We start from the raw sequence: 25200 nt of genomic DNA on the forward strand, positions 1-25200 counted from the left end.
CCGGAGAAAAATAACAGGTATTCATTCATGAAAATAATTCCAGATACTGTTTTGTGTAAAATTTGTATCAGATCTGATCCCTCCTCATGTCTTAAAGAAACTTCTTGCAAAAGAGTTTGACTTCCTTCCTTAACTACCATATAAAAGTTGTTAATGCACATATACAGCCCAATTTTCAGAGAAACAAGATAGACATTTTATGAAATTTAATACACTGTCTTATCTAATGTTTCTGCACAATGTTTATTTTGCTTTCCATTCTTTTTTAGAAGCAGAGAAAATAGAACTCTTGGGAAATCTACATAATTTCTCCTGTCTGATTCCCAAGAATCTCTTGGGAATGAAGGAATCCTCTTACTCATTGGTTTACTATCTATAATATTAGTAGTATACCAGTGTCAAGAATTTTTTTGGGTCAGGGAATATAACTGCATGAGTTTAAAAATAAATGTTTAAGGGCTGGTGAATTGTTATTCTACAGTCCATAAATCTTTGGTGTGTTTACTTTAGGTTTTTCCCACTGCCATGTTAATACTGCTTGCATTGGGAGCTGTTTTTCCAAAAATAGTAGCCAGGGGACCGGATGAAAATCTTCACAATGGCAGCAACATTTTGCAAGAACCAAGGTATCCTTATGAAACCATCATGTTGCCAGAAGAACATATCCCATATTTTTTACACAATAATCCAGGCATTGCCACTGCTTGCAGGCAAGATCCTCTTTGCCCATATAAAGTAAGTATTCCTTTTCCTACTCTAATGGAGACTTGTTTCAGTGTTAGAATCATGTCAGTTAAAAGTGATGTAAACATCAGATTAATTCCAATCAGTTTGTAACTTCTGTAGTAGAGTAATTGCCACTGAAGATAGTAGATAGTGGATCCTTATTCCCAGATGATTGAAGAATAGGAAAACAATAGGAATACATGGATAGCGTTCACAAAGGAGGAATACACAAAGTGGGTGCCTAGTGAACTATAATATCCTTCTCCTTGGGATCTGCCAATGCCCCACTCTCTTGACCTTCCAGAAGGCTGTAAAAAGCGGCTTCTTCCTCCATAAAGTGAAGTTGAAACTTGGGAAAAAATACATTGGAGGAGGAGGTTGGAGGCACCAAATATTTGCTTTTTTCTTTGTTTTGTTTTGTTTTATTGCTATTGTGAACCTGCCAAAGTTGTATTTTTTAAGATGAGCGGCCTTCTTATATGTTGATATAACAAAGGTATGATGCATGGCTTGTGGCACTGAGTAATATGCTTTCTCTGTTGTATGTATTTATTTGCTGATGTGTTAGAACACACTTCCCTGATCTTCAAATTGCAATATCCAGAATGTCCAGCTAGAATGGATTTATAAGACAGTTTGAAAGGCTGTATTAGAATGATGTTTCTTTCTTTTGTAGTCTGGTGGGTATCATTTAAGAATATGATGTGTTTGTAGATTTTTGCAAGCAATGAATATAAAATATATGCAGGGCTGATTTTTTTAATTTTTGTTTTGCACCTTATCTGAGGATTTCAACAGGATTTTTTAAAATGTTCAATCACATTTTCCAAAAGCAGAAATTGACCATCTTAATTGCATGGTTGCGTAAGTTAACTTTTATTGTATCATTTTAATGGTAATTCTCTATTGACAGAAACATTTGAAGAAATTGAAAGCTTGTTGGGGTTATGAGAAATCATGCAAACCAGAAAACAGGTTTGAATATCCAACATGTGATTATGCTGAAATTGGATGGTAAGTATGAATGAAAATGTATGAAATTTAATTTCATGTGAAATTCAGTGCTTAGTTATTATGTACTTACTGAACACCTGAACACATATCATGAGTGTTTTTGCAAAATGGCTACTATTGGGTGCTTGTGCATTCAGACAATGTCTGCCAGGATACCCTATGTTAATATGGATGCTTTAGAACCTTGTCTTTTTTTTAAAAGAAATGTGAGATTCTTGATTTTTGGGAAAAAAAACAGATTTGAATTAGAGAAATACACTTTGGCTAAGATTTGTAGTGTGGATATCTCTATCTTTAAGAATACTGCATAAGATTGTCTGGGACACTACATATCCTCTTCACGACCTGTTTTCCCTGTTACCTTCTGGGAGGAGACTCCGTGGTTTCCAAAGCAGAACATCCAGATTCAGTCACAGTTTTGTTCCATACAGTATCAACCTTGTGAACTCTAAAGCTTCCTCCTTCTGTTATGTATTTAAGATGGACAATGATTAATATTTATATGTTACTTATATGTAAGGGTGTAGGTCTATACGTATGTTGTATATGGTATGTTTAAATGTGTGTTATGTATGTGTACACTTTGAGAGCAAGCAACTAAATTTCATTTTTAATGTGTGCCATTGTGCCCACAGTAAAAAATGACAATAAAGAATATATCTATCTATCTGTCTGCCTGTCTGCCTACCTGCCTGCCTGCCTGCCTGCCTGCCTATCTACCTACCTACCTACCTACCTACCTACCTTTCTGTCTGTCTAAGTTAGGAACATGGAATCTTAAATTAGTTGGGTTTGAAAGGCGGGTCCTTGGTGCTCCCTGAGTTTCCTTGTTTTTTTGCAGATGTTTTATTACCCAGACTAGGTAACATCATCTGTGCTAGTAAGGAGTGCAGTTTGCTGTCAGTTTATATTCTAGTGGCTTGCCTGTCAGTGATAGTGTGGGTGATCTTAGAGCAGACATGTCCAAAGTCCGGCCCGCGGGCCATTTGCGGCCTGCGTTCCGGTTTAATATGGCCCTCTAACAGCCCTCCCTGCTCTATGTAAATGTGGCCCTCCCACGGCCCTCCGGCAAGTCCCATGAGAGAGAGAGAGAGAGAGAGAGATAGAGACAGAGGCACTTGCACTTCTGTCTCTCTCTCTCTCTCTCTCTCTCTCTCATGGGACTTGCCCCCTCGCAGGGCTCCTCATTGGCCCTGCGCCCGGGTGCCCCGCCCCCTGGGAGAAGGGTGGCCAGGAAGTCCCTTTCCCGGGCTGGCCCCGTCCCAGGCGCACGTGGCTGGGGAGCCATGCGGGGAAGCCCCAGGATCCCCGCTGGGAGCAACCCCCCCGGAGCCTTTGCTGAGTGGGCCAGCCCTCCCGTAAGCCGCAGCCCCGACAGAGAGCAGCCCCTGCGATGTCCAGCTGGCGCAACCGTTGGCCAAGCAGCAGCAGAGCCGGAGATGGAAGGTCAGTGGCAGGGGGGGAGGGAGGGAGCTCTGAGTCCGCAGAGCACCGCCGCGAAGCAGCCGCGGGGCAGGTGGCACCCCCCCCAGCTTACCTGTACCAGGCAGCAGTCCTGGCTGGGGCATTGCTTCCTGGCCTTTCCCCAGGCCGCTCCCTGCGCAGCTGAGCCAGCCACATGTCTCCCCGGGCTAGGCCGCGTGACAGTCCTTGCTGGGGCGGCGGCCGGCAGGGGCATCGCTCCCTGGGCCATCCCCAGGCCGCTCCCTGCCTGGGCAGCCGAGCCGGCCACGCGTCTCCCCAAGCCAGTCCGTGGTGCCCTGGGCGCCTTCTGCTGCCTCCTGCCCCCCCCCACACGCTTGGCCATCCCAGGACCTCCGCCCATTTTCCCACGCCCGGAGCAGGAGAGGAAGCACTGCTTTCTGGGCATCGAAAGGGGCTTACCCCTCCCAGCCCCCCATCCACCGGGGCGACGGCGCTCCTCTGGACCGGGGCTGTGCAAATCGCAGCCTGCAGGATTTGGCCCTGGAAAGGCCGGAATGGCCAGCCGGCCGGGGAGGCCAAGCAGCCCCAGCGAGGGAGCCGCTCCCGCCCTGTGACCGGCTGGCCAGGAATCCCATCCGGCTTGGCGGGAAGCTCGGGGGCCGCCTGAGTGCCGCAGGGGTGTCCACCTCAGCCGCTTCTGGCAGGCCCACTAATTGTGGGCTCCCTGCCGGCTTTCTCCGTGAGCCAGGCGTCCGGGACTCCACGGAGCCGCCCCTAATTGCGCCCCGCGAGGGCTCGACTAAGCCCCGGCCTGATCTCCAAAACGCAGCTTGCCCGAATTCTTTCTGCCTCCTGGGGGAAGTTGCGCTTCGTGGCCCAATTATTGTGGGCATCCTTGTTGTTGAGAGAGAGAGAGAGAGAGGGAGAGAGAGAGAGAGAGAGAGAATAAAGAGAAAGAGAGAGAGAGGAAAGAGAGAAAGAGAGGGAGAGGAAAAAGAGGAAAGAAAGAGAAAGAAGGAGAAAAGAGAAAGTATGCCATTTGCAATTAACTTGGCATAAAATAATTCATTTGCATTTAATTGTAATGGTTCAAAGAATGTTCGGAAAAATGTTCGGCCCTCCAGCACGTTCATTTCATCCAATCTGGCCCTCTTTGAAAAAAGTTTGGACACCCCTGCCTTAGAGATTCTTTGGTTGGGCTGCTTGCTGTTAGCTTCTTTGGCAGTTTCTTCACTGAGATATTGTTTACTTAATTGTTGGTCTGATGTTAACCTTGGAGTTCATTTATGCTGATCTGGGTACTGATTGTTGATGGCGAAGTGCTTGGTCTTTTTGTTCCTTTTGTTTCCTTTTGTTCCTTTTGGGGCTGGGTGATATTCCCTGAGGAATGCATCTACAAACACCAGCTAGTAGTCAGAAGACATGATGAAAGTTCTTTAAATGTTTTAATTTCACAACATATAGACAGACTTAGCCATAGTTTCAGCTGGGAAATTGTGACCATCCTAAACCAAGTCAAGTTCAAAAACGCCAGGGAATTTCTAAGGCCTGGCACTCTGACAAATCAGCCATCAATAGACACATAGACATTAACAACATCTATAGACCAAGCAAAAGGGACTATCACCCAGCCCAAAAAGGAACAAAAAGACCTACCAGCAATCAGCACCCAGATCAGTATAGATTAACTCCAAGGTTGACATCAGACCAACAATCAAGTAAACAATATTTCAGTCAAGAAACTGGCAAAGAAGCTAACAGCAAACAGCCCAACCAAAGAATCTCTAAGATCACCCACACTATCACTGACAGGGTCAGCCACTAGAATATAAACTGACAGCAAACTGCACTCTTACTAGCACTGATGATGTTACCTAGTTTGGGTAATGAAACGTCTTCAAGAAAACAAGCAAGCTCAGAGAGCACCAAGGACCCCTTATGTCAACCCTGAGCTACAAATATTCTCCTTTATTGCATTTGAAAGGGATTGTTGAATGACTGTTCCTGTCTATTTGCAAAGCTTTTATACAGAAAAGTGAAGATAGCAGAATGTTGATGGAACGGCAGAGTTTTTAAAAGCACAAGTAGTTGGAGAAAGACTGCAGGAAAACACTACTTTCCTCACGCACATACCCAGTGTGTTCAACATATTCAGGCCAAAAACCTGAATTACGGGTGGTCCTAGACTTACGGCCACAATTGAGCCCAAAATTTCAGTTGCTAAGCAAGACAATTATTTGCTCCCTTTTATGACCTTGCCACAGTTGTTAAGCAAATCACTGCAGTTGTTAAGTAACACAGTTCTTAAGTGTATCTGGATTCCCCATTGGCTTTGCTTCTCAGAAAGGGAATCACATGACCCTGGGATTCTGCAACCAGCATAAATACATGCCTGTTGCCAAGCGTCCACATTTTGATCATATAATCATGGGATGCTGCGACAGTCGTAAGTGTGGAAATATGGTCATAAGTCACTTTTTTCAGTGCCATTGTAACTTTGAATGGTCACTAAATGAATTGTTGTAAGTTGAGGACTACCTGTACCTGGGAAGGAAAACTATTAGTTTCCTGGCAGGAAGTGGGTAATGAAGAAATGAGTGAGGCCATAAAACACGAGAAAGCATTAAAATGATTTTAATAATGTATAGGTAGACTAAAAAAAACAACCTAAAAGCTAAAAAGGACAGATAGAACAATGTTAAGGAGAGCAGAACTGGGCCATTTTATCTCAGTCTCTTCCTTTGTTTATTTATTGCATCATTTCTGTTCTTCACTTTCATCCTTTAGCGGAAATGAGAAAAACTCTCGGATATAAAAAGACAGAGGAAGCTTCATTTTCTGAGTAGATCATTTCCTAATTCACACGAACAAATTGTTTTTTTTAAAGTTTCCATGAAGGGAAGTGAGGCCACTCCAAACAAACCCAGGAAGTGGGACCAGTCCATGCAAATCAGTGGAAGAATTCAGATTGTGATCAGGGCACTAATATGCCCATTGAACATGCATGAAAGCAAATACAGTGCTCTTCCACTTATTAAGTGAGAGAAGGATCTTATTTTTCTTGAAATGTTGAGAAAATTAAGTTGCCGAGGAAGGCAATTTATTGTCCCCATGTGGAAGATTAAGGGCTTTATAAGTGCCTTGCAGCGTTGTACATAGTGAAGACTGAAAGTCAGGCCATCTTATAGGCATGGAACTAGGCATACGTATACACACAGTTCACCAATCTGGGACCACAGCTCTACAGATTATGTATTCAGTAGTTTCTAGAAGTAAATCCTTCACATCTGAAAAAGTTTAAGGCAGTCCAGGGTCTTCCAATCCTGAAGGAGAAAATCTTGTGTCTGGAACTATGTTCAAAACATAGATTATTTGCTTCAAGGAAAAACTGAATTCCCCTCCCCCTCCCTGAGACATCATGGAACCGAGAACATTCATCACAGGTCAGAACAAAAAGAGATTTTTCTGATGGAAATGGAACTGTTTGTTCTTGGATCATTTTTTTTTAAAAAAAATATTCCTTAAGATAGCCCAATATATTGCTAGCTTTATGAGAGTTATATAGTAGTCCAGTCTAGATGAGAGATGGAAGAAATTCCCATCTTTCTCTTATTTTTCAATCCCTTGTATTTCCCTTGGATCTGTTCCAGAATGGGACCGAAAACAGCAAAGGCGAATATTTTTTGCTCTTACATAATGTTAGATACATTCCCATGATTCGTAACCAAACATTCTCCATACTTTTCAAAAAAAATCATTCTATTTAAATTGCCCACTTACTGCTCCCCTTAGGTCAACTCCAATATTAAGCATTCTCATGTTTGTTCTGTTTTTAAATATTCAGTGATGTCCATATGCATACCAAAATCTGAGAAAGATAGTCTCTAATCTTGGTGCTAGCTTTTAAACCTTCTGACTTGTTCCACAAATATATATTAGAGAGATAAAGCAACTTTTGGATATTAGGGGTCTAACCTGTAGAATAGAATAATTTAGCAATCTGAAATCCATATCATTTAACCTCTAGTAAAAGGTTGGCCAGAAAAGGCTCTAATACTGGAAAAGATGGAAGGAAAGAGAAGAGGATGACCAGCAGCAGGGTGAATGGACTCAGTTACACTGGTTATAAGTCACGTTGAAAGACTAGAAAGGCCAAATTAGGGATAGATCGTCATGGAGAAGATCTGTCTATGTCAGGGGTGTCAAACTGCCGGCCCATGGGACAGATGTGTCATGGCAAAACCTCGGCCACCCCATTGCTGGCGATGGCAAAAAAGTCGTGATATGTCGCGACACGTCACATGACGTTGCAAGTTTGGCACCCCTGATCTATGTGGTTGCTAGGAGTCAAAAACAACTTGGTGGCACATCCATCAGTCAAATAACTGGCCATCATTGTCTTGATTTGGCAGCTGAGCAAACTTTTGTAATACCAAGGTTATCCTTTTTTAAAGGGTTTGTTTATTTTTTGTTTTAATCAAGGTATCCATAAGTATTATTTTTCTGCACAGAGGGAGAAGAGTTGAAAACAATATCCTTTTCGTTGTTTCACTAATTTAGGGCATTGTTTATAAGATTACGCGCTAGAACCTAGCAGTCTGTAGCCTGAGGTTCTGCTATAGTTCATTTTTCTCAAAGAGATTCCTTTGTTTTGTTTTGTATGCCAGGGCTAATACCATTGAGCAGGCCCAGGATATTTTCTGGAAGCAAGCGGATTTCGGTTATGTTAAAGAAAGGATGAAAGATATGAAGACTCATTGCAAGCCTAAGAATGTGGTAGGCATATTAGTCTGCTTATTTTTTTTTTATTTACATACAATATACGCCACTCTAATTAACTGAGTGGTATAACATTCCCCCGGATTTCTAATTTGGGATTAAAATGAGCTAATCAGATTTTAAAACTAAAACCGTTCATTAAAAAAAACGCTACATGAAATCTGGGAGTTAATATTCAAAATATAATAAAACTAATTCATCCTCTAGTGCAGGGGTGTCAAACTGCCGGCCCATGGGCCAGACGCGTCACATGGAAGCCCCACCCCCCCATTGCCGGCAATGGCAAAACTGTCCCGATACGTTGCACGACATTATGTGACGTCGCGAGTTTGACATGTCTGCTCTAGTGGGATAGAGTCTTGGTAGAATAACCAAATCTTCACCAACTTTCTAGAAACTGGGGGTGGGTGGGGGTGTTGTTTCAAATATTTAGGGGGATGCTTATCTCAGTTCTCAGCAACTGAGAAGTCATGTGTTCACAGCCCAAATAGGGACAATCTCTAATCAAGGGACTATGAAATCCTTTCATCTAAAGCAGCGTTTCTCAACCTTGGCAACCTTTCTCAACCTTGGCAACCTGTGGACTTCAGCTCCCAGAATTCCCCACCCAGCACTCTAAAGTCCACACATCTTCAAGCTGCCCAGGTTGAAGAAACACAGATCTAGATTTCACTGGGTGGGTAGATGTCCTCAAGAGCGAATAGTCGTCCAGTTAGGTAGTTCTCCATTTACAACCACTTGTGTAAAGAAGGTTCAGGATTATGGCAGTCTCGGAAAAAGTGACTTATGACCAATACTGTCACTTAAACTGTCATATTACCTCCACGGTTCTGTGATCACAATTTAGACCCTTGGCAACTGGCTTACATTTATCACTGGTTGCAGTATCCTGCTGTCACATGATTATTATTTGCGACCCTTTTTGCAAACTTTGTCACAGTATGTCCATCGGGGAAGCTGGATTCACAAGTGCAGTGATTTGCTTAATGACCGTCATTAAAAGTGTCACAGAATCGGGTCCGATTTAACAACCGCAACGACTTATGATGGAAATTCTGGTCACAATTATGGTTGTAAGTTGAGGACTTCCTTCATCCAGGTCTTAAATCCTGAAGTGTTTTTTTTTAGATTACAGCCAGCATGTTGAACTACAAAGGTTGTGGTTTGTGTACAAGATGGGAACTGTGCAAAAATTTGGATTCAAAGACAAAAATGTCTTGTTGAACACGGGAACAGGCAACGTTGGCAATCACCATCACCTCAGCCCCAGCGAGTGACCTTTTTATATTAAAATCCATAGTGCTGCAGATTTTTTTATTTAGTTAAAATAATTTATTTTCACTTGTCAGCCAACCGCATCATAGTAACTTACAGATGTCATTTTCTTTCAGGGAGATTCTTCACTTGAATGTTCTCGTTACCTTCAGTATTGCAAAGCAACACATTTATATATTGATTTAAGGCATCCAGAGAGAGACCATGATAGGTTTGTGTCATCTTCACGTTTCATCATTATTCAATAATTCTGTTTAAGGAATTGCGTTCTAAGTTTAAGGCACTTGAGCATGCACAGAGTCCTACTACTTTTCTTCCTTTATTTCCACTTATTAATACATCAATATTGGGGTACAGAAATCTACAGCGTTTAACAGAGGGTGTTACTGATTTTCATAGCTGTAGAGAAAAGCTTGAAGAATGAATTACTGTAAGAAGCTTAAAGGATCAGAAATAATCTACTGCATTTCCACAAGGGAACAGATTGTGCTTAGCCACCTTTATCAGTGCAGTATCTTGTTTGCCACCCTCAACTATTGCTTCTTATAAGCAATTGCATTGGATCAGATTAGATTTGTGGGCTATCTGCCTCACTAATGTCAACCCCGACTGGTAAAATTTTCAAGAAGTTCAGATCCAAAGAATCTTGAAGTTTTCAGCAATTCAACTTCTTCATGTCAAACTGCGTAAGCTGCCCAGAATCCCTTTTTGTGAGATACAAATATGCTAAAGAAATAAAGCTCATGTTCTTCTATTAAATTGTAACCGTATTATACAACACCTCGGTTTCTGATAAGCAACATAGAATTCACCATTCTAAATGCACTGTGAGCATTGCAAATTTTGAAAGGGCAAAATAAGTAAATACTTTTTTGTTGTTGCACGTAGTGGTTCCTATAACACTCTCCCTTCTTCAAAAAAAAAACCTTTCTAACTTTCTAATTTGGGAAGACCCCTGCTGCAGCACACAGAACTATTGTTAGCTTTAAGAGAGAGACTTTCAAGTACAGTACATAAGTTGGAAATACAGGAATAAATCTTAAGCTGGAGGTTTACAATCCCGGCAACCAAGGTGGAATTGTCACACCACTATTAAGCTTTGTGTTTGCAGCAAAGTAATTCCTCTTTATCATCTATTGGATGTTTCTTTGAACCTGTGAAACTTAAGAATATGACATTTGTATACTTCTTTTTGAGGCATCATAATAAACCAAAGCCCGTGAAGGCCATATCTTCAGCGATACATTTGGAGAGAAAGGAATTGTACATTTAAATATACGATAGTACCAGAACAAGCTAACAACTCATTAGAATTCTTGTTTGTTACAAAAAAGAAAAATATTTTTGTATATTGATTTCATGGCTCATGCTAAGAGAAAGCATTTTCTAAATCCTAAATTTCAAAAATGAGCTTTTAATTTATTTAATCTTGTTTTAACCTTCTTTCCTTCACTGGTTAGATTTAATGAAGATTTCTTCAAGAAGGGTCAAATAGGTGGCCACTGCAATATGAATACTAAAGCTTTCCTTGCTGAAGGGCAGCAAAAGAGCCCTTTACAATCTTGGTAAGTCTTGTAAGTATGTTCTTTTGTTTCTTCACAAGTCATCTTGGCAGAATAGACACCTTGGATGCTCTTTTTCTGTCCCAGTAATTATGACTGAGCAATAGCAATAGCATTTAGACCAGCGGTTCTCAACCTATGGGTCGGGACCCCATTTGGGGTCGATTGACCATTTCACGGGGGTCGCCAAGCAAGGCTGTCCGCCATTTTTTTCCCCTTTTCCGGCGGGTGCCTTACCTCCCTTGGGCTGGGCCAGCTGGTGGTCGACCTGCTCCGTCTCTGCCGCTTGCCAGCTACGCCTCGGCCGGCGCAGGGGGCGGAACCACGCATGCGCGGTGCTCCCGGGCAGGGAAAGTCCTCGACTTACGACCGGTTGGGTAGTCCTCGACTTACGACCGGTTTAGTCCTCGACTTACGACCGGTTTAGTCCTTGACTTACGACTGGTTGGGGGTCGCGGCATTAAAAAGGTTGAGAACCACTGATTTAGACTTACATACTGCTTCATAGTGCCTTACAGCACTCTCAAAGTGGTTTACAGAGTCGGCATATTTCTGCCAACAATCTGGGTCCTCATTTTACCGAGTTCAGAAGATGGAAGGTTGAGTCAACCTTGAGCCAGTCAGGATTGAACTCCTGGCTGTAGGCAGAATCAGCCTACAATACTGTATTCTAACCACTGTGCCACCATGTTGTAAGATAGTTTTTTGCATGTTTTTCAGCTGGTGTTTACTTTTGGAATATTGAGAGCATGCTCAAGTTATGCTTAGAAAATGTGTCTCAGGAGAGTGGGGAATCTGCTTATTTATCAAATAGCTGCCATTACGAATTTGACTTGCTAGAAAAATTCTCTTGTCAAAAGACAAAACTGATGAGGATGCTCCCCATCACTTATCCTAGCCTTTAGCACACTCTTTTTTTGGGGAGGGATAGGTAAATAAGCTTATAAACACAGCACAAAACTGCAATTACCTACAATTTTTATTTTCAAAGGACATCCACTGAGACAATATGGGAGCAATGTTGTTTATTTATTTATTTTGAAAATATATATGGCTGCCCATCTTAAATACATAAATCTAGGCAGTTTATTAAAATACACTTAAAAAGCCCGTAACCAAACAAAAATATAATAGAAATAATCCAATACAAAAGGAAAGTGAGCTACTATGTAGTAGACTTACAATGTTTATTTATTTGTAGTAGATGCATATGGCATCTACAGAAATCATGCATTCGCCGATGTACAAATTTAGTTTAAAGCATCAGCAATATATTGGACCCCAGATCCATATTTTGCAACTAAACATAGAAGGCTTAAGTAGAAATAAATGTGAGTACCTAAGCAGACTGGCCATAGATATTAGGAAAGATGTTATAACTTATGTATTATAAGCTCCTCTAACATCCAGACTAATCAAGAAACTAATCAAGGAGAGAACCAACCTTGAACTAAAGAGAAATTTCCTGACAGAACAATTAATCAGTAGAACAGCTTGCCTTCCAAAGTTACGGAGCTCCATCATCATCATCATCATCATCATCATCATCATCATCATCATCATCATCATCATCATCATTAATAATAATAATAATAATAATAATAATAATAATAATAATAATAATAATAATAATAATAATAATAATAATAAAGTTGGAAGGGCCCTTGGAGGTCATTGAGTCCAACCCCCTGCCCAGGCAGGAACCCTACACCATTTCAGACAAACGGCTGTCCAGTCTCTTCTTAAAAACTTCCAGTGTTGGAGCATTCACCGCTTCTGGAGGCAGGTTGTTCCACTGGTTAATTGTTCTAACTGTCAGGAAGTTTCTCCTTAGTTCTAGGTTGCTTCTCTCTTTGGTTAGTTTCCACCCGTTGCTTCTTGTCCTGCCTTCAGGCGCTTTGGAAAATAGCTTGACTCCCTCTTCTTTGTGGCAGCCCCTGAGATACTGGAACACTGCTATCATGTCCCCCCTCGTCCTTCTCTTCGTTAAACTAGACATACCCAATTCCAGCAACCGTTCCTTATATGTTTTAGCCTCCAGTCCCCTAATCATCTTTGTTGCTCTTCTCTGTACTCTTTCTAGAGTCTCAGCATCTTTTTTACATCGTGGTGATGTAAACCTCACTGGAGGTTTTTAAGAAGAGAATAGACAATCATTTATCTGAAATGGTATCAGGTGTTTTGTGTGAGCAAGGGGTTGGACTAGAAGACCTCCAAGATCCTTTCCAACTCTGTTATTCTCTTATTCTGTTACTTAATGCCAAGGGAAATTAACCAGGTCTTAATAACCTTCCGAAAAGCTAAGAGGAAGGGAGCCTATTTCATAGGGCAGGCATTGTACAAAGTAGCAAGTTTCCTTAGTCCTGCAAGATGATCCTGTTTAATGAAGAGGACTTGGAGCTATCCTGTGGTAAGTCACCCGTACAGCGTTTTTTGAAAGCTGATAATTCCTCATGGCAACTTGCTCACCCTAGACTCTTCTGTGAATCTCGCTAATTGGTCTCAAATTCTATCTGTTATGTACCTGCAGTCATTAATAACTATGTCTTTGCTGATATATCTTGAAATTCATGGTAAACACATTTGACATGAATCTTCCAATTAGCTGGACCTATGAAATCTGGATAGAGGGAATACTGCCTCTACTTTTCCCAGCCTTTAATTTATAGATCAAAAAACATTGCATGTGTCTGAGTTCAAAGCAGAGCTTAACCTTTTGAAGCCTTATTGAAGAGGCTTCCATTACAATTAAAAATAATTTTAATGTCAAATTTGGTAAGACTTCATCAGCAGTAGGAGAAGTGTATGTGGTGTATTGCTTAAAAAATCAGTCTGGAATACATTTTTGAAGCCTAATTTAAATGGTGGTAATTACAGGTTTGCGGAGCTCCAGACGTACACAGAGATGAGCTCCAGACCACTGGAAGATGGCAGCTGTGAGGTCATTGTTGAGAAACCAACTTATTTCATGAAGCTTGATGCAGGTACAAGGTATTTCGGTGTTTCCAAATTCCAAAGTGTAACCTCACTTCTCTATACTAATAAGAGGGGCTTTATTTCTGTAAACATTAGGAGGTACTAATTATAAGCTACAGGTAGTCCTTGACTTATGACTGGTTGCATAACGACCATTCAAAGTTACAATGGACTTGAAAAAAGTAACTTTTGACTTGTCCTCGAAGTTACGACTACTATACCATCCTGCCATCACATCATTGTATTTCATGTGCTTGGCAACTTGCTTGCGTTTATGACCAATTGCAGCATCCCGTGGTCATATGTTCATGTTTTGTGATGTTCTTTGCTGTTTATCGGCAAGAAATGCCCTTTGGATAAGCTGCATTCAGACTTGCGACCATGTGATTTGCTTAACAACCACAGTGACTTACTTAAGGACCATCATGAAAACAGTTGTAAAATTGAGTCTGATCATGTGGCGACTCAACTTATGACCCCAATGACTTATGACCAATATTCCAGGCTCAATTGTGGTTGTAAATCTAGGACTACCTATACTCTGATTAATCTCTAAAGTTAGGGTTTTTTAACCTTGGTGTGTGGATGTCAACTCCCAGAGTTTCCCAGATGCTGGCTGTGGAGTTCTGGAAGTTGAAGTCCACATATCTTAAGAGTTGCTAAGGTTGAGAAACACTGATCTAAAGGCTATTTGTGCACAAATCTATGCAATTGTTTAAAATACTGTTTCTATATAATTGTCAACTCTTATTGTAGTTATGCTCAGATTGATATGAACATGCCTTTATGACCTGATTCACACATAATGTGAATTAGTAATATACAGGCTTGGATATCATACTGAGCCCAAACTAGCAAAGCATATTACATTTCCATTGTTAAGTGAGTTTTGCCCCATTTTACGAACTTTTTTGCCACCGTTAAGCAAATCACTCTAGTTGTTAAGTGTATTTAGTTCAGTTGTTAAGCGAATCTGGCTTCCCCCATTGATCACATGGCCCGGAACAGTGCAACTGTCCTAAATACATACCAATTACCAGATGCTTGAATTTTGGTCACATGGCCCAAAACAATTTGTTCGTGTGAATTAGGAAATAATTTCACGTAAGTGTGAAAAATGGTCTTTAAGTCACCTTTTTCAGTATCATAGTAACTTCAGACAGTCACTAAATGAAGGCTATAAGTTGTGGATTATCTGTATATCTTGGAGTTCATTGAAATAAGCTGCGCAAACTATCATAACTTGATTTTTTTTTTTTACTAAACTCATCAAGGTTTTCTTAAAATACAAACTGTTGGCTGTGTGTTCACACAAATTCCCCTTCTCTGTACACTCCCCATTTTGAAGATGGTGGTGTTCCTTTTTATCAAGAATATAAAATCCTCCAAGATTACTGCTCTGATCAAATTAGTAGCTTCTTATGACTGGATTTCATTTAAAACCCATATGTTGCCAATAATAAATAGCTTGGGGCAATCTGGTCTCAAAGCTCATCCTTGTTCAGCTTCTTAAATGTGTTTTTAATGACAGATTCATGAATTAATTAAGTAATCCATAATTTTGTACCTCTATTTTAGCACTGTGGCATGGATGCACCTATGGGAACATATGTTTTTGCATAAAGTCCTAAGCCTTTGTTATAAATGACTATCTATGTAGTTCTAGTTATCTTTATTACAACAAGCTTAATTTGTCTTTCTTCTTTTAGGTGTCAATATGTACCATCATTTTTGTGACTTTGTGAATCTTTATATCACTCAGCATGTTACCAACACTTTCGGCACTGATATCAACATTGTTATGTGGGATACTGTAAGTAAGAGCATAAGGATAGTTAGAGTTAGGGTAGGGCATAACATTATTTGAGATATTATTTTTGTCTGAGGTAAACAGTTCCAGGTTTAGGATGAATTGTAGTTATGCTATCTTGAGAGGAATGTTAATTAGTCAGCTATAGACTGGTGTAAACTACTGCAAACAGTGAGTATGTTTAAATGAGGTATATTTCGGATAAGGCTCTGCACAAGAAATAAGATTTGGCTTTTTTACTGAGCATTTTAATTTGTATTCTTAATGCTTATCTTTTTGGGGGAGTCTATGAGTCTATATGTCAACAAATCACTCCACATCCAGCCCAAAACTATGGTTGTGCTTGTGATTATAAGTTGAGGCATCATTTGACTGGATCTGATTTTTTGACATTTTTTGTGGTGGTTGTTAAACAAATGCCATGGTTGTTAAGGAAATGTTATGATTAAATGAATCAATTTTTTTTTGTCAGAAACCAGAAATAAATTTGAGAAAGCAGCAAAAAACATTGCAAATTGCACTCATGCAATTGCAGAATGCTGCAAACAGTCATAAAGGTGAGCTGGCTGCCAAGCATCCAAAATGCGATCACATGACCGTGGGGTTATGTGTGTGGCTGTCATAACTTTGAAAATGGGTTGTAAGTAGCTTTTGGGGAATCCATAATTTAGAATGGTCACTAAGTGACTAGTTGTAAATTGAGGACTACCTGCCTGTCTTAACATCTGGTTCTTTTGCTAGATTTCTCATTTGACTATCTCCTATTTGGGGAAAAAAGCACTGTGTGTGCATTTTTGATAACATCTAGATAGTACTGTAATGGGAATTTGTCCTAAACTATGCTATTTTCAAAATTTGTTATGGTATTTTTAATTCCTACTATTGCCAGATGATGGTGCCAGTGTACTGTTTTAACTTAACTGTATAAAGCTGAAGATGTTTATGCATTCTCTTTATGTAGGATGCATTAGTTTAACCCTTATTAATTTTTTTCATTAAGTAAAGCTGAACTTTTTTATTAAGTAAATTTTAACATGTACAACTTTCTACTCAAATGTTTGAAAAGTTTTAGCTTTTTACTAAAACCTGTTGAAAGTTCTAGATAAGTGAAATGAAACAGAAATGCAGTTTAAAAATCATGCATTTAGCATGTTTTTGAACAAATATAAATGACAAATTGTCGTTATTTATAAAGGACCTTTGGTAACACTGAAGTATATGATGATAATATAGTTGCTGGGTCAGTTAGTATCTTCCAGTTGTATTGAACTCTGATGTTTACTTGGCTTTGGTTGTGTTGATGAGCAGGCCTCCAATATATTTTCAGTTTGTAAAAAAAAAACCAACCCCTTCATATTTATTAAAATATAATTGCAAACATATGTGGAAAAATATTTATATTTCTTTTTACCATATCTCTGTATTAATATTTATCTCTTTTATGCTGAATTCTTTTAAAAATTCTTTCGAATCTTATTGTATGAAATTGACCCATACAAATTTGGACTATATTAAGGGAAAACTTATTGGCATTTGTTTGTTTTTTTCAGAGTACATATGGATATGGAGATTTGTTCAGTGAAACATGGAAGGCATTTACCGACTATGAAATAATACATTTGAAATCGTATGATTCAAAAAGAGTATGGAATATTGTATCATTTTAAAACTTTACTGTTTTATTTTCAACATAATGAATAATTTGTTTTGTGGAGATTATGTCTAATGTTTGGTAGATATTAGTTTCATCTGATCCTTTGATTGCTGGAGTTGTAATAGTTAAAGATAAGAATTGCCTGTTTGCAGCTCGCTCAGTTGCATAAACCAGGAAGTCATCTTACTTGAATTTAAATGAACCAAGGAGTTACATTATAGTTTAATGTAAGCTAGGAATGAATCCCAAAAGACAGGAAGGGAAGGAGAAAGGAAAGGAAAGGAAACTATAATAGTCCCTCCCAATTTCGCAAAACATAATTTATGAAACTTGAAAAGATTGTTGAATGACCACAATCATTTTGTGACATTCTAAAATATTTTTTAAAAAATTCTATGAGAGGCCACTCTGGGCACGAAAACATAAACCACATTTGCAGGAAATAGCAAAAGCCAATATCAAAAGCCACCTAGAATTGCCTAGAGTCAGCTTGGTAAGATGGGCAGCCTAGAAATCTAATAATAAGTAATGCAAACTTTTTTGTCTATGGTAGCAAAAATTAGTAAATGGAAATGCAGTCTGGAATGGCAACATGATGCCAGTTACCTTTCAAAATTGTGCCACAACTTCCACCATTAAACTAACATTATACAATACTTCTTGAAAGTATTTTATGTTATGAGAGTTTATAATTATCACACACCACAAGAGAAATCACCCATCTCCCAAAACAAGTGACTCTGGGCAATGTACAACGTTACAAAAATATTCTGAAATACTTTCCATTGCAGTGTTAATAGATCCTACTTTGTAACAGAATAACAGAGTTGGAAGAGACCTTGGAGGTCTTCTAATCCAATCCCCTGCTCATGCAGGAAACCCTACACCATTTCAGACAAATGGTTGTCTAGTCTCTTTTTAAAAAACTTCAGTGTTGGAGCACCCACAACTTCTGGAGGCACGTCGTTTCACTAAATCTGATAGGAAATTTCTCCTTAGTTCTAGGTTGCTTCTCTCCTTGATTAATTTCCATCCATTGCTTCTTGTTCTGCCTTCAAATGCTTTTGAGAGTAGGTTGACCCACCTTCTTTGGGGCAGCCTCTCAAATGTTGAAACACTGCTATCATGTCACCCCTAGTCCTTCTTTTCATTAAATTAAACATACCCAATTCCTTCAACTGTTCTTCATATGCTTTAGTCTCCAGCCCCCTAATCATCTTTGTTGCTCTTCTCTGTACTCTTTATTTGCCCCTCTCCTTATATATTAAGGAAAATCCTTGTAAATGGTTAATCTTCTTTTCCAGGTCTGCTTCAAAGAAGCAGTTTTTACACTATTGCCTCGAATGAGGTTTGGCTTGTTTTATAATACACCTTTGGTGAGTAAATCTGGTGAGATTACCACACTCTTTTTAAAAAAAAAACAAGCGGAATATTTGGGTCTGAATAAACATGGAGATTTTTATTTCTCTCTCTCTCTCATTTAAAGCATAAACATGTTTACACTTTATTCCTGTGTCTGGTCTAACTGCAGATCTCCGGCTGTCATGGGACAGGATTATTCAGAGCCTTTTCCCAACATGTGTTGCACAGATTAAATATCACCCAAGATGGGCCTAAGGTAATAGTTTGGTTACAACAGTAATCCTTGACATACAACCATAATTTGGGCCAGGATTACAGTCATAAGTCATGCTTGTTGTTAATCTTTTTTGTAATGGTCCTTAAATGAACATGATGGTTGTAATGTGAACATTGTCATTATTAAGCAAATACTGCACTCATTAAGTGAATCTATTGTCCTCAGTGGGCGTTTTTTTGCCAGAAACCAAAAGTAAATGCTGGCTTCTGGCAATTGCAGCCAGGTGACTGCAGGATATTGCAAACAGCTGTAAATGCAGGCCAATTGCCAAGCGTGCAAAGTGCAGTCATGTGACCTGGGGGGGACCTGCTAAGCGACCACTTGTAACTTGAGGACTTGTACTGAAATGAAACTGAAATTGTATGCTCTTCCCCATTTCTGCTTCCAAAACCTTTCTCATAGCCTAACAATGTTTCTTAAAGCAGGGTCAGCATACCCCTGAGAGTCCTTTTAAGGGTCTATGAAATCAAAATTTATTTACAAGATTTTGATCATATTTGCAAAAATTTAAAACAATCACTCTTCTAATTGTTATTTTTATTTAAAAAATACTAGGATTTTTAATGGAAAATATGTTAGTATTAATGGATTTAATATTGCTATTTTTACATGACTCAATAAATAACTATTCTATGAATATGTCCATTATAATTTTCAATACAGTAAATATAACCCACATAAACAAAAACTCTTTTGGGGTCCTCCATATTTTTTTAAAAGTAGGAAGGAATCCTGAGAGAGAAAAAAAGTTTTAAAAACTGTGTCCTAACTTCTGATATCCTGTATCAGTGTATCTGTAGTTTAAATATTCCTATTTTTACTTGGGAAGACACTATAGAGAATTCTATATTTGAAAAGATGACTATTGCCAGAAAATTGGATTAGGACAGAAGAGATCACAAGTTAACCCCTCCCCCCACCTCCTAGCTATGTAATTGGTTGCCTCTCCTGTTCCTTCAATTCAAGTTACCCACAAGATTGTAAGGGTATTGTCAAGTGCAGGGAATCAGAAACCAAAGCAGTTCAAATGAATACAAGTTTATTGCGTGCTAACACTCTCTACAAGAAGCTGAACGTCTAATGGTCGAAGTGAATTGGCAGTAGATAAGAGTCAATGGAATTAAAAGGTGGACTGGATTTAGATCTCTTATGGGCATGAAGGGACTCAAGACTGATGATGCACTTGACCCTTCCCTTGGGCTCAGCCTGGTCATCTTCTACAGGTAGTCTTGCAGGGCTCAAGCAGATGCTGGCTATATGCACGCTTAATGGAGGTACAGAGGAAAGAGAACATAAAATGCAACAAGCAAATAACAATATATAATGATAATTAGGATAGGACCTTGGACATTGAAGTCCAGCAGCTCTGATATATCCAATAGCCCCAGAATAATTTTCACCAGTCAAGAGTTTCCTTTTGTTCTACTAGGAAGTCTATTCTCTAAAAGCCACTGTCGTGATTCCTATAGACGAGACCAACTAAAACAGAACTCCAAGGCTTGAGTTTTCCTCTAAGAACATGTTTATTGGTTACAAAGTATCGGCACGGTCAAAAGTGAAATTAAGACTAAAGTTCCCTCCAAAAAGTTACATTAATACAAAGTTAAACTTCCCACCCCAGTACTATGCAATCAACTATGTTCGCCAATGGAATAGTTTGGCGGCCTTTCTAACATAAGGTTCAACCCCCGTCTAACGAACAGAAATGACCTTGGTTCCTACAGGACAAAGAATTGTTTAGACTAGCATAAAACTCCACATCCCTCCCCCCATTCTTGTGGCAACCAAAAACAAAGCAAGATGGCTTCAGCCAGGTTCAATGCAGAGTTGAAAGCCACCTGATAAATCCTTGATCACTGTTTGTTTCCTATTCAGTAATTTTGCTGATTTTTCAGTTAATTTGGCTGTTATTTTTGTCAGTTTTTACAGGTTGTGAAAGAAAAATCACTTCAGTTCTTTAAAATATTAACAGCATATTCATCACAAGGGGCTAACATTTTCCAGCTTTTCACAGCCATTTGCTATACATTTCCTGCTGGTCTTAATAGATTTCATGCTATTAAACCTTCGTAGTCCTTTTTTTTTTACAATTTACCCCTGAGGATTGAATGATTTTTAAATTGGGAAGGAAAATAACTTTTATTTGGAAGGCTAATCTTACTTTTTCCTCCATTACTCACCTGTGTATTAAGTGGCCCTGTTTGGATTCAGTAATAGTATTCAATGATGTTGTCCATTTTATATTCAATAAACGTAAAAGCCTATGCCTCTTCAGGCACAGAGGTAGCTGCAAGTCCCTTAAATGGCTTAGCTGTTTGTGGCAAATACTCCTACTAAAACTTCACCTGAGGTATTTGCAGCCTTCTTGCATGTTATATAAATATAAATGAGGTGATTAAAAGAAAAAGACAGTTTAATCACCCTACTAATTGTTGCTGTTAAGGCTAGTAATTTTTTCTGTTGTCACTCTGCCGGTCCTTTTCTTTGTTTTGATGCAATGAATTGATTAATGAACTGTTTTTGCTGAATTTGTTTGTTCTTGTTTTTGAATAGGATGGGAAAATCAGAGTTACAATACTTGCCCGGAGTACAGAGTATAGAAAGATATTAAACCAGAATGAGGTTTGATTGTTTTTTCCTTCTGTTAAATTTCTTTGCTTTATGGTTGTCACTTTAATACTGCCTTGAACATTTTTGTTTTTTCCTCTCTCTCTTTAGCTTGCCAATGCTTTGAAAACACTGCCATTATTTGATGTCCAAATAGTGAATTACAAGTACAAGTAAGTATATCTGAAAGGAGAAGTAGAGCTGGCCTGCAGTTTTTCATACCGAATCAGTATATGACATGTCAGTATCTACTGGTTTGGGTTATGTCTGTCTGTCTGTCTATCTTAGGAATTGCCCGTCTCCCTGACAGGGGAACTCTGGACGGTGTACAAGTAAAATGTTAAAAACTAAAATAAAATCTAAAATAGGCAAGGAGAGTTAAAATTTTTACATTAAGAGTTAATTAAATGGTGGGGGAGGGGAATTTCAGGAGCTAACCAGCCCCATTGCTGCATGCTTGTCCGTGAGTCCCAAGCAATAAGGCAGAACAGCCTTTAGATATTTATGACAGCCCAGGAGAATGGGGTCTTGCCTTTCTTAATTGGGGAGGGGGAGAATGTTCCAAAGAGCAGGGACAGTGGGAAAGAAGGCTCTCTTCCCAGACTCTGCCAGTCAAAATTATTTAACTGACAGGGTTCGCAACATATTTTCCCTTTCTAACCAGGTGGTACAGGCTGATGTGATGGGGTGAAGATGGTTTTTTTAGATAGCCATGCCATGTAGGGCTTTAAAGGTCATAGCTACCATCCTGAATTGGACTCAGAAACACACCGGCATCCAATGCAACTCGTACAGCAAAGTTGTTACGTGTTGAATGGCTAACATGAGACCATCATTGTTCCTCCTTACTTAATAGGAGTCTGTGCTGTATTTCAGAAGGTTCCCCACAACCTCTGAAGAGAAATTGCAGTGGGCTGAGAACAAACATTCAATGTCTTCCTTTGAACAAGCCAAAATGTTCTTCTATAGTGCAAAACCACCATTGGGTACAGCCCAGTTACTTTGAATTGTTGAAGCTGTAGGACACATTCTAATGAATGAACCACCATGATGTACAACAGCATTTCTCTGTTACTTCTTAGAATATACTTCTGAAAAATGTAATGACGTAAAGACCAATCCAAGGATTTGAATTTAGCAATGTATTTGTCTAAGCACAGTGCTAGACAGTGAAATATACAATTTTTAATGTATATTTGTATGGCAGCCTTGTCAGGAGCTTCCAGGCAGTCAGATGCTGCAGTGAATGGATTCTTTGACTAACCCTTTAGTCTTAATCATAGGGCCCTCCTCCAGGTACCTTCTCCCAGATGGGATCGTTGCCAGAGAAGGAGCCTTTTCATTGCTAGTACTCATCAGTGGAATTGTTTCCCCAGAAATAACGTGCAGGATGAACATTTTGAAAGATGTTATTATTTCAGGCACTTTAGGAAATCCTGTTTCTGTTTTGCCATTGGCTCTACTTTGATTTTTGTCAGCTGTATTTTCATTTGCTATTATTGCCAGTGCTTTTAATCACTATTTAATCACTGTTGGTTGGACATTTTGTGTCTCTTTGATTTATACTGTACATTTTAATAGATTTGCAAACTACCTAGGGAAGTGCAGTTGTGAGGCGGTTTAGAAATACACGATGTAGCTTAAGGACATTTTTATTTCAATGTGTTTCTTATGCATTACGTTCCTAGAAGACTTGTCATATTTGTGTGTGTGTGTGTGTGCGCGCGCGCATATATGTATATATCCTTACTTATGCTGGTTTATATAGGGAGCTCGAATTTAAGGAGCAGCTGAAGATAACCCACAATTCTGATATCTTCATTGGAATGCACGGAGCAGGCCTTACTCATCTTCTTTTTTTGCCAGATTGGGCTGTCATCTTTGAACTGTAAGTCTTTTCTTGGCAGTTATACTTGTATGTTTAATACCTTTGCACAAGGATGTGGGCATGCATTACATGAAGATGGATTTCCTGCTGCAGAGAAAGCTCCAAATTTTTGTTTTTTAATATATGCGTGACAGTGAAGGATGGCACGACTTCCTGTGTCACAGGAGCTGTCAAAATTACCTTGGTCATAATTGGTAAAAATCTAGAAATGCTTCTTCAAATCGATGTGGTAACCCTGTTTGCTGACTTTTATTGGATTGAGGTTGACAGCAGGCAGCCTCCAGGCTAAATCCAGTCTCCTTTTCTGGGTGGTCTGTCAGAAAAACTAGTTGTTGCCTGGATCATTTTTAAACAGGCCTTAAAAATCACATCTAATCTTTCACTCTGAGGCAAGTCCTGTGGATATCAACCACAAAAATGATATGCTTGCTTTTTGTGGCTGATTCTTTCTTTATCTTCTCTCATGAGAACATGGCTGAGTTTGTTGATTGGATTATTTTTGCTGCCAGTGAAGATACTGTGTTTTAAAACTGTGTGGCTGCTGCAGTTTTCCATTCTCTATTTTCTAGCTTCTCAGGTGATACAACTACACCTGGCAAAGATAATCATGAAGTATTTGATCTTTGGCTTTCCATAATTTGCTTCTCCTTTCTATAGGGACAGAGCTGGAACAAGGAAAACACAGCTGGATAGTTTTCTGGTAAAATTGTCTCTGATAAACCTTCACCATTTCTGCATCTCTGTAGGTACAATTGTAAAGATGAACGTTGCTACTTAGACCTTGCAAGACTGAGAGGTATCCATTACATCACCTGGCAGCAGAAGGATAAAGTGTTCCCTCAGGATGAGGTACTAGAAGGGTGGATGGGATGGATGGAAAGGACTTTATTTCCTTGGATCTTAATTGTTTTTGTATTACCCTTCTCAGTTCTTCTACATGAAATATGATTCTGCTCTACAGCTCAAATTAAATTCTCTGCTCTGATTAAGGAGTCATTTTATATTAATAGCTGGGGGAGGAAGAATAATGAAATTAATTGGCCATTAGTTTAGGCTGTCAATAGTGTTGCTGTGAGGGGTTTCTAACTGATACGGTAGTTTTGGAGAGGATCAATAAATCAGCTATTATGAATTATAATAATTACTCAATGTGCTAGTTTTACCTCAGTGCTTCCTTAAAATAATTTTAACTCCTGTTCCTTCAGGGGCATCACCCGACATTAGGAAAACATCCAAAATTTACAAATTACGCCTTCGATGTGGAAGAATTTGTCCGTCTGGTTCTGTTGGCAGCTGATCATGTGTCACAACACTCCAAATGGCCATTTAGGAGAAAACATGATGAATTCTAGGTCAAATAATTGGCCTCGTTTGCAGAAGAATTCAGAATGTCGGCTCTTTTGAAGTAGAATCATGAATTATGAACTTGTTTGAAGAGGGAGAAGGGAAAAAGGTTAAACGGGCAGGAGTCATATATAATGTCTCCCTCCAAGCATGTTGTTTCTGTATTATTACTTTCTTACTGACAATCCCTGTCCTAATTTACTTGAGGAATTTGCATTATGCATGATCTATTTATTAAGGTGACCATGTTTGCACTATAATCTTCCTATTTATTTTAGGATTGTCAGCCTCTTTGCTCCAGAGCAGTGGAGTGAAAGATAAGCACACTGGACCTTTTTTCTCCCGCTTCTTTTTGTGACCTGTACCAAGACCTTTGCAGCCTTGTATTTCCCTGCCTCCCTCCCTTCCTCAGCACTAACAGTGATCTGGAAATGAACGTCCAGCTGAGCTGCATCTAGTCAGTATTTTTTTGTGTAATGGAAAAGCTAAGAAATCAGGTTG

General features: G+C 39.3%; 1 protein-coding gene across 1 annotated transcript; it reads left to right on the forward strand.

The window, feature by feature from the left end:
* On the forward strand, positions 1-24726 carry EOGT (EGF domain specific O-linked N-acetylglucosamine transferase). Its single transcript, XM_029287262.1, has 16 exons — positions 1-17; positions 511-735; positions 1640-1740; positions 7833-7941; positions 9336-9430; positions 10680-10784; positions 13659-13765; positions 15467-15570; positions 17118-17210; positions 18526-18597; positions 18753-18839; positions 21414-21482; positions 21579-21640; positions 23236-23355; positions 24102-24204; positions 24561-24726. Exons 2-16 carry the CDS (start codon positions 526-528, stop codon positions 24705-24707), a joined length of 1584 nt encoding a protein of 527 aa, XP_029143095.1. The 5' UTR covers positions 1-17; positions 511-525; the 3' UTR covers positions 24708-24726.
* The last annotated feature ends 474 nt before the right edge of the window (positions 24727-25200 follow it).

This window comes from Protobothrops mucrosquamatus, unplaced genomic scaffold (genome assembly GCF_001527695.2).
Source record: "Protobothrops mucrosquamatus isolate PMUCROS unplaced genomic scaffold, P.Mucros_1.0 scaffold_279, whole genome shotgun sequence".
NCBI lineage: Eukaryota > Metazoa > Chordata > Lepidosauria > Squamata > Viperidae > Protobothrops > Protobothrops mucrosquamatus.

What these genes read in the sequence shown, in the direction of transcription:
- EOGT (XM_029287262.1), top strand. Translation starts at nt 526, where the DNA reads ATGTTAATACTGCTTGCATTGGGAGCTGTTTTTCCAAAAATAGTAGCC. An exon ending in ACATTGTTATGTGGGATACT is followed by an intron (nt 15,571 to 17,117) that starts GTAAGTAAGAGC and finishes TGTTTTTTTCAG; the next exon opens with AGTACATATGGATATGGAGA. An exon ending in ATAGTGAATTACAAGTACAA is followed by an intron (nt 21,641 to 23,235) that starts GTAAGTATATCT and finishes TGGTTTATATAG; the next exon opens with GGAGCTCGAATTTAAGGAGC.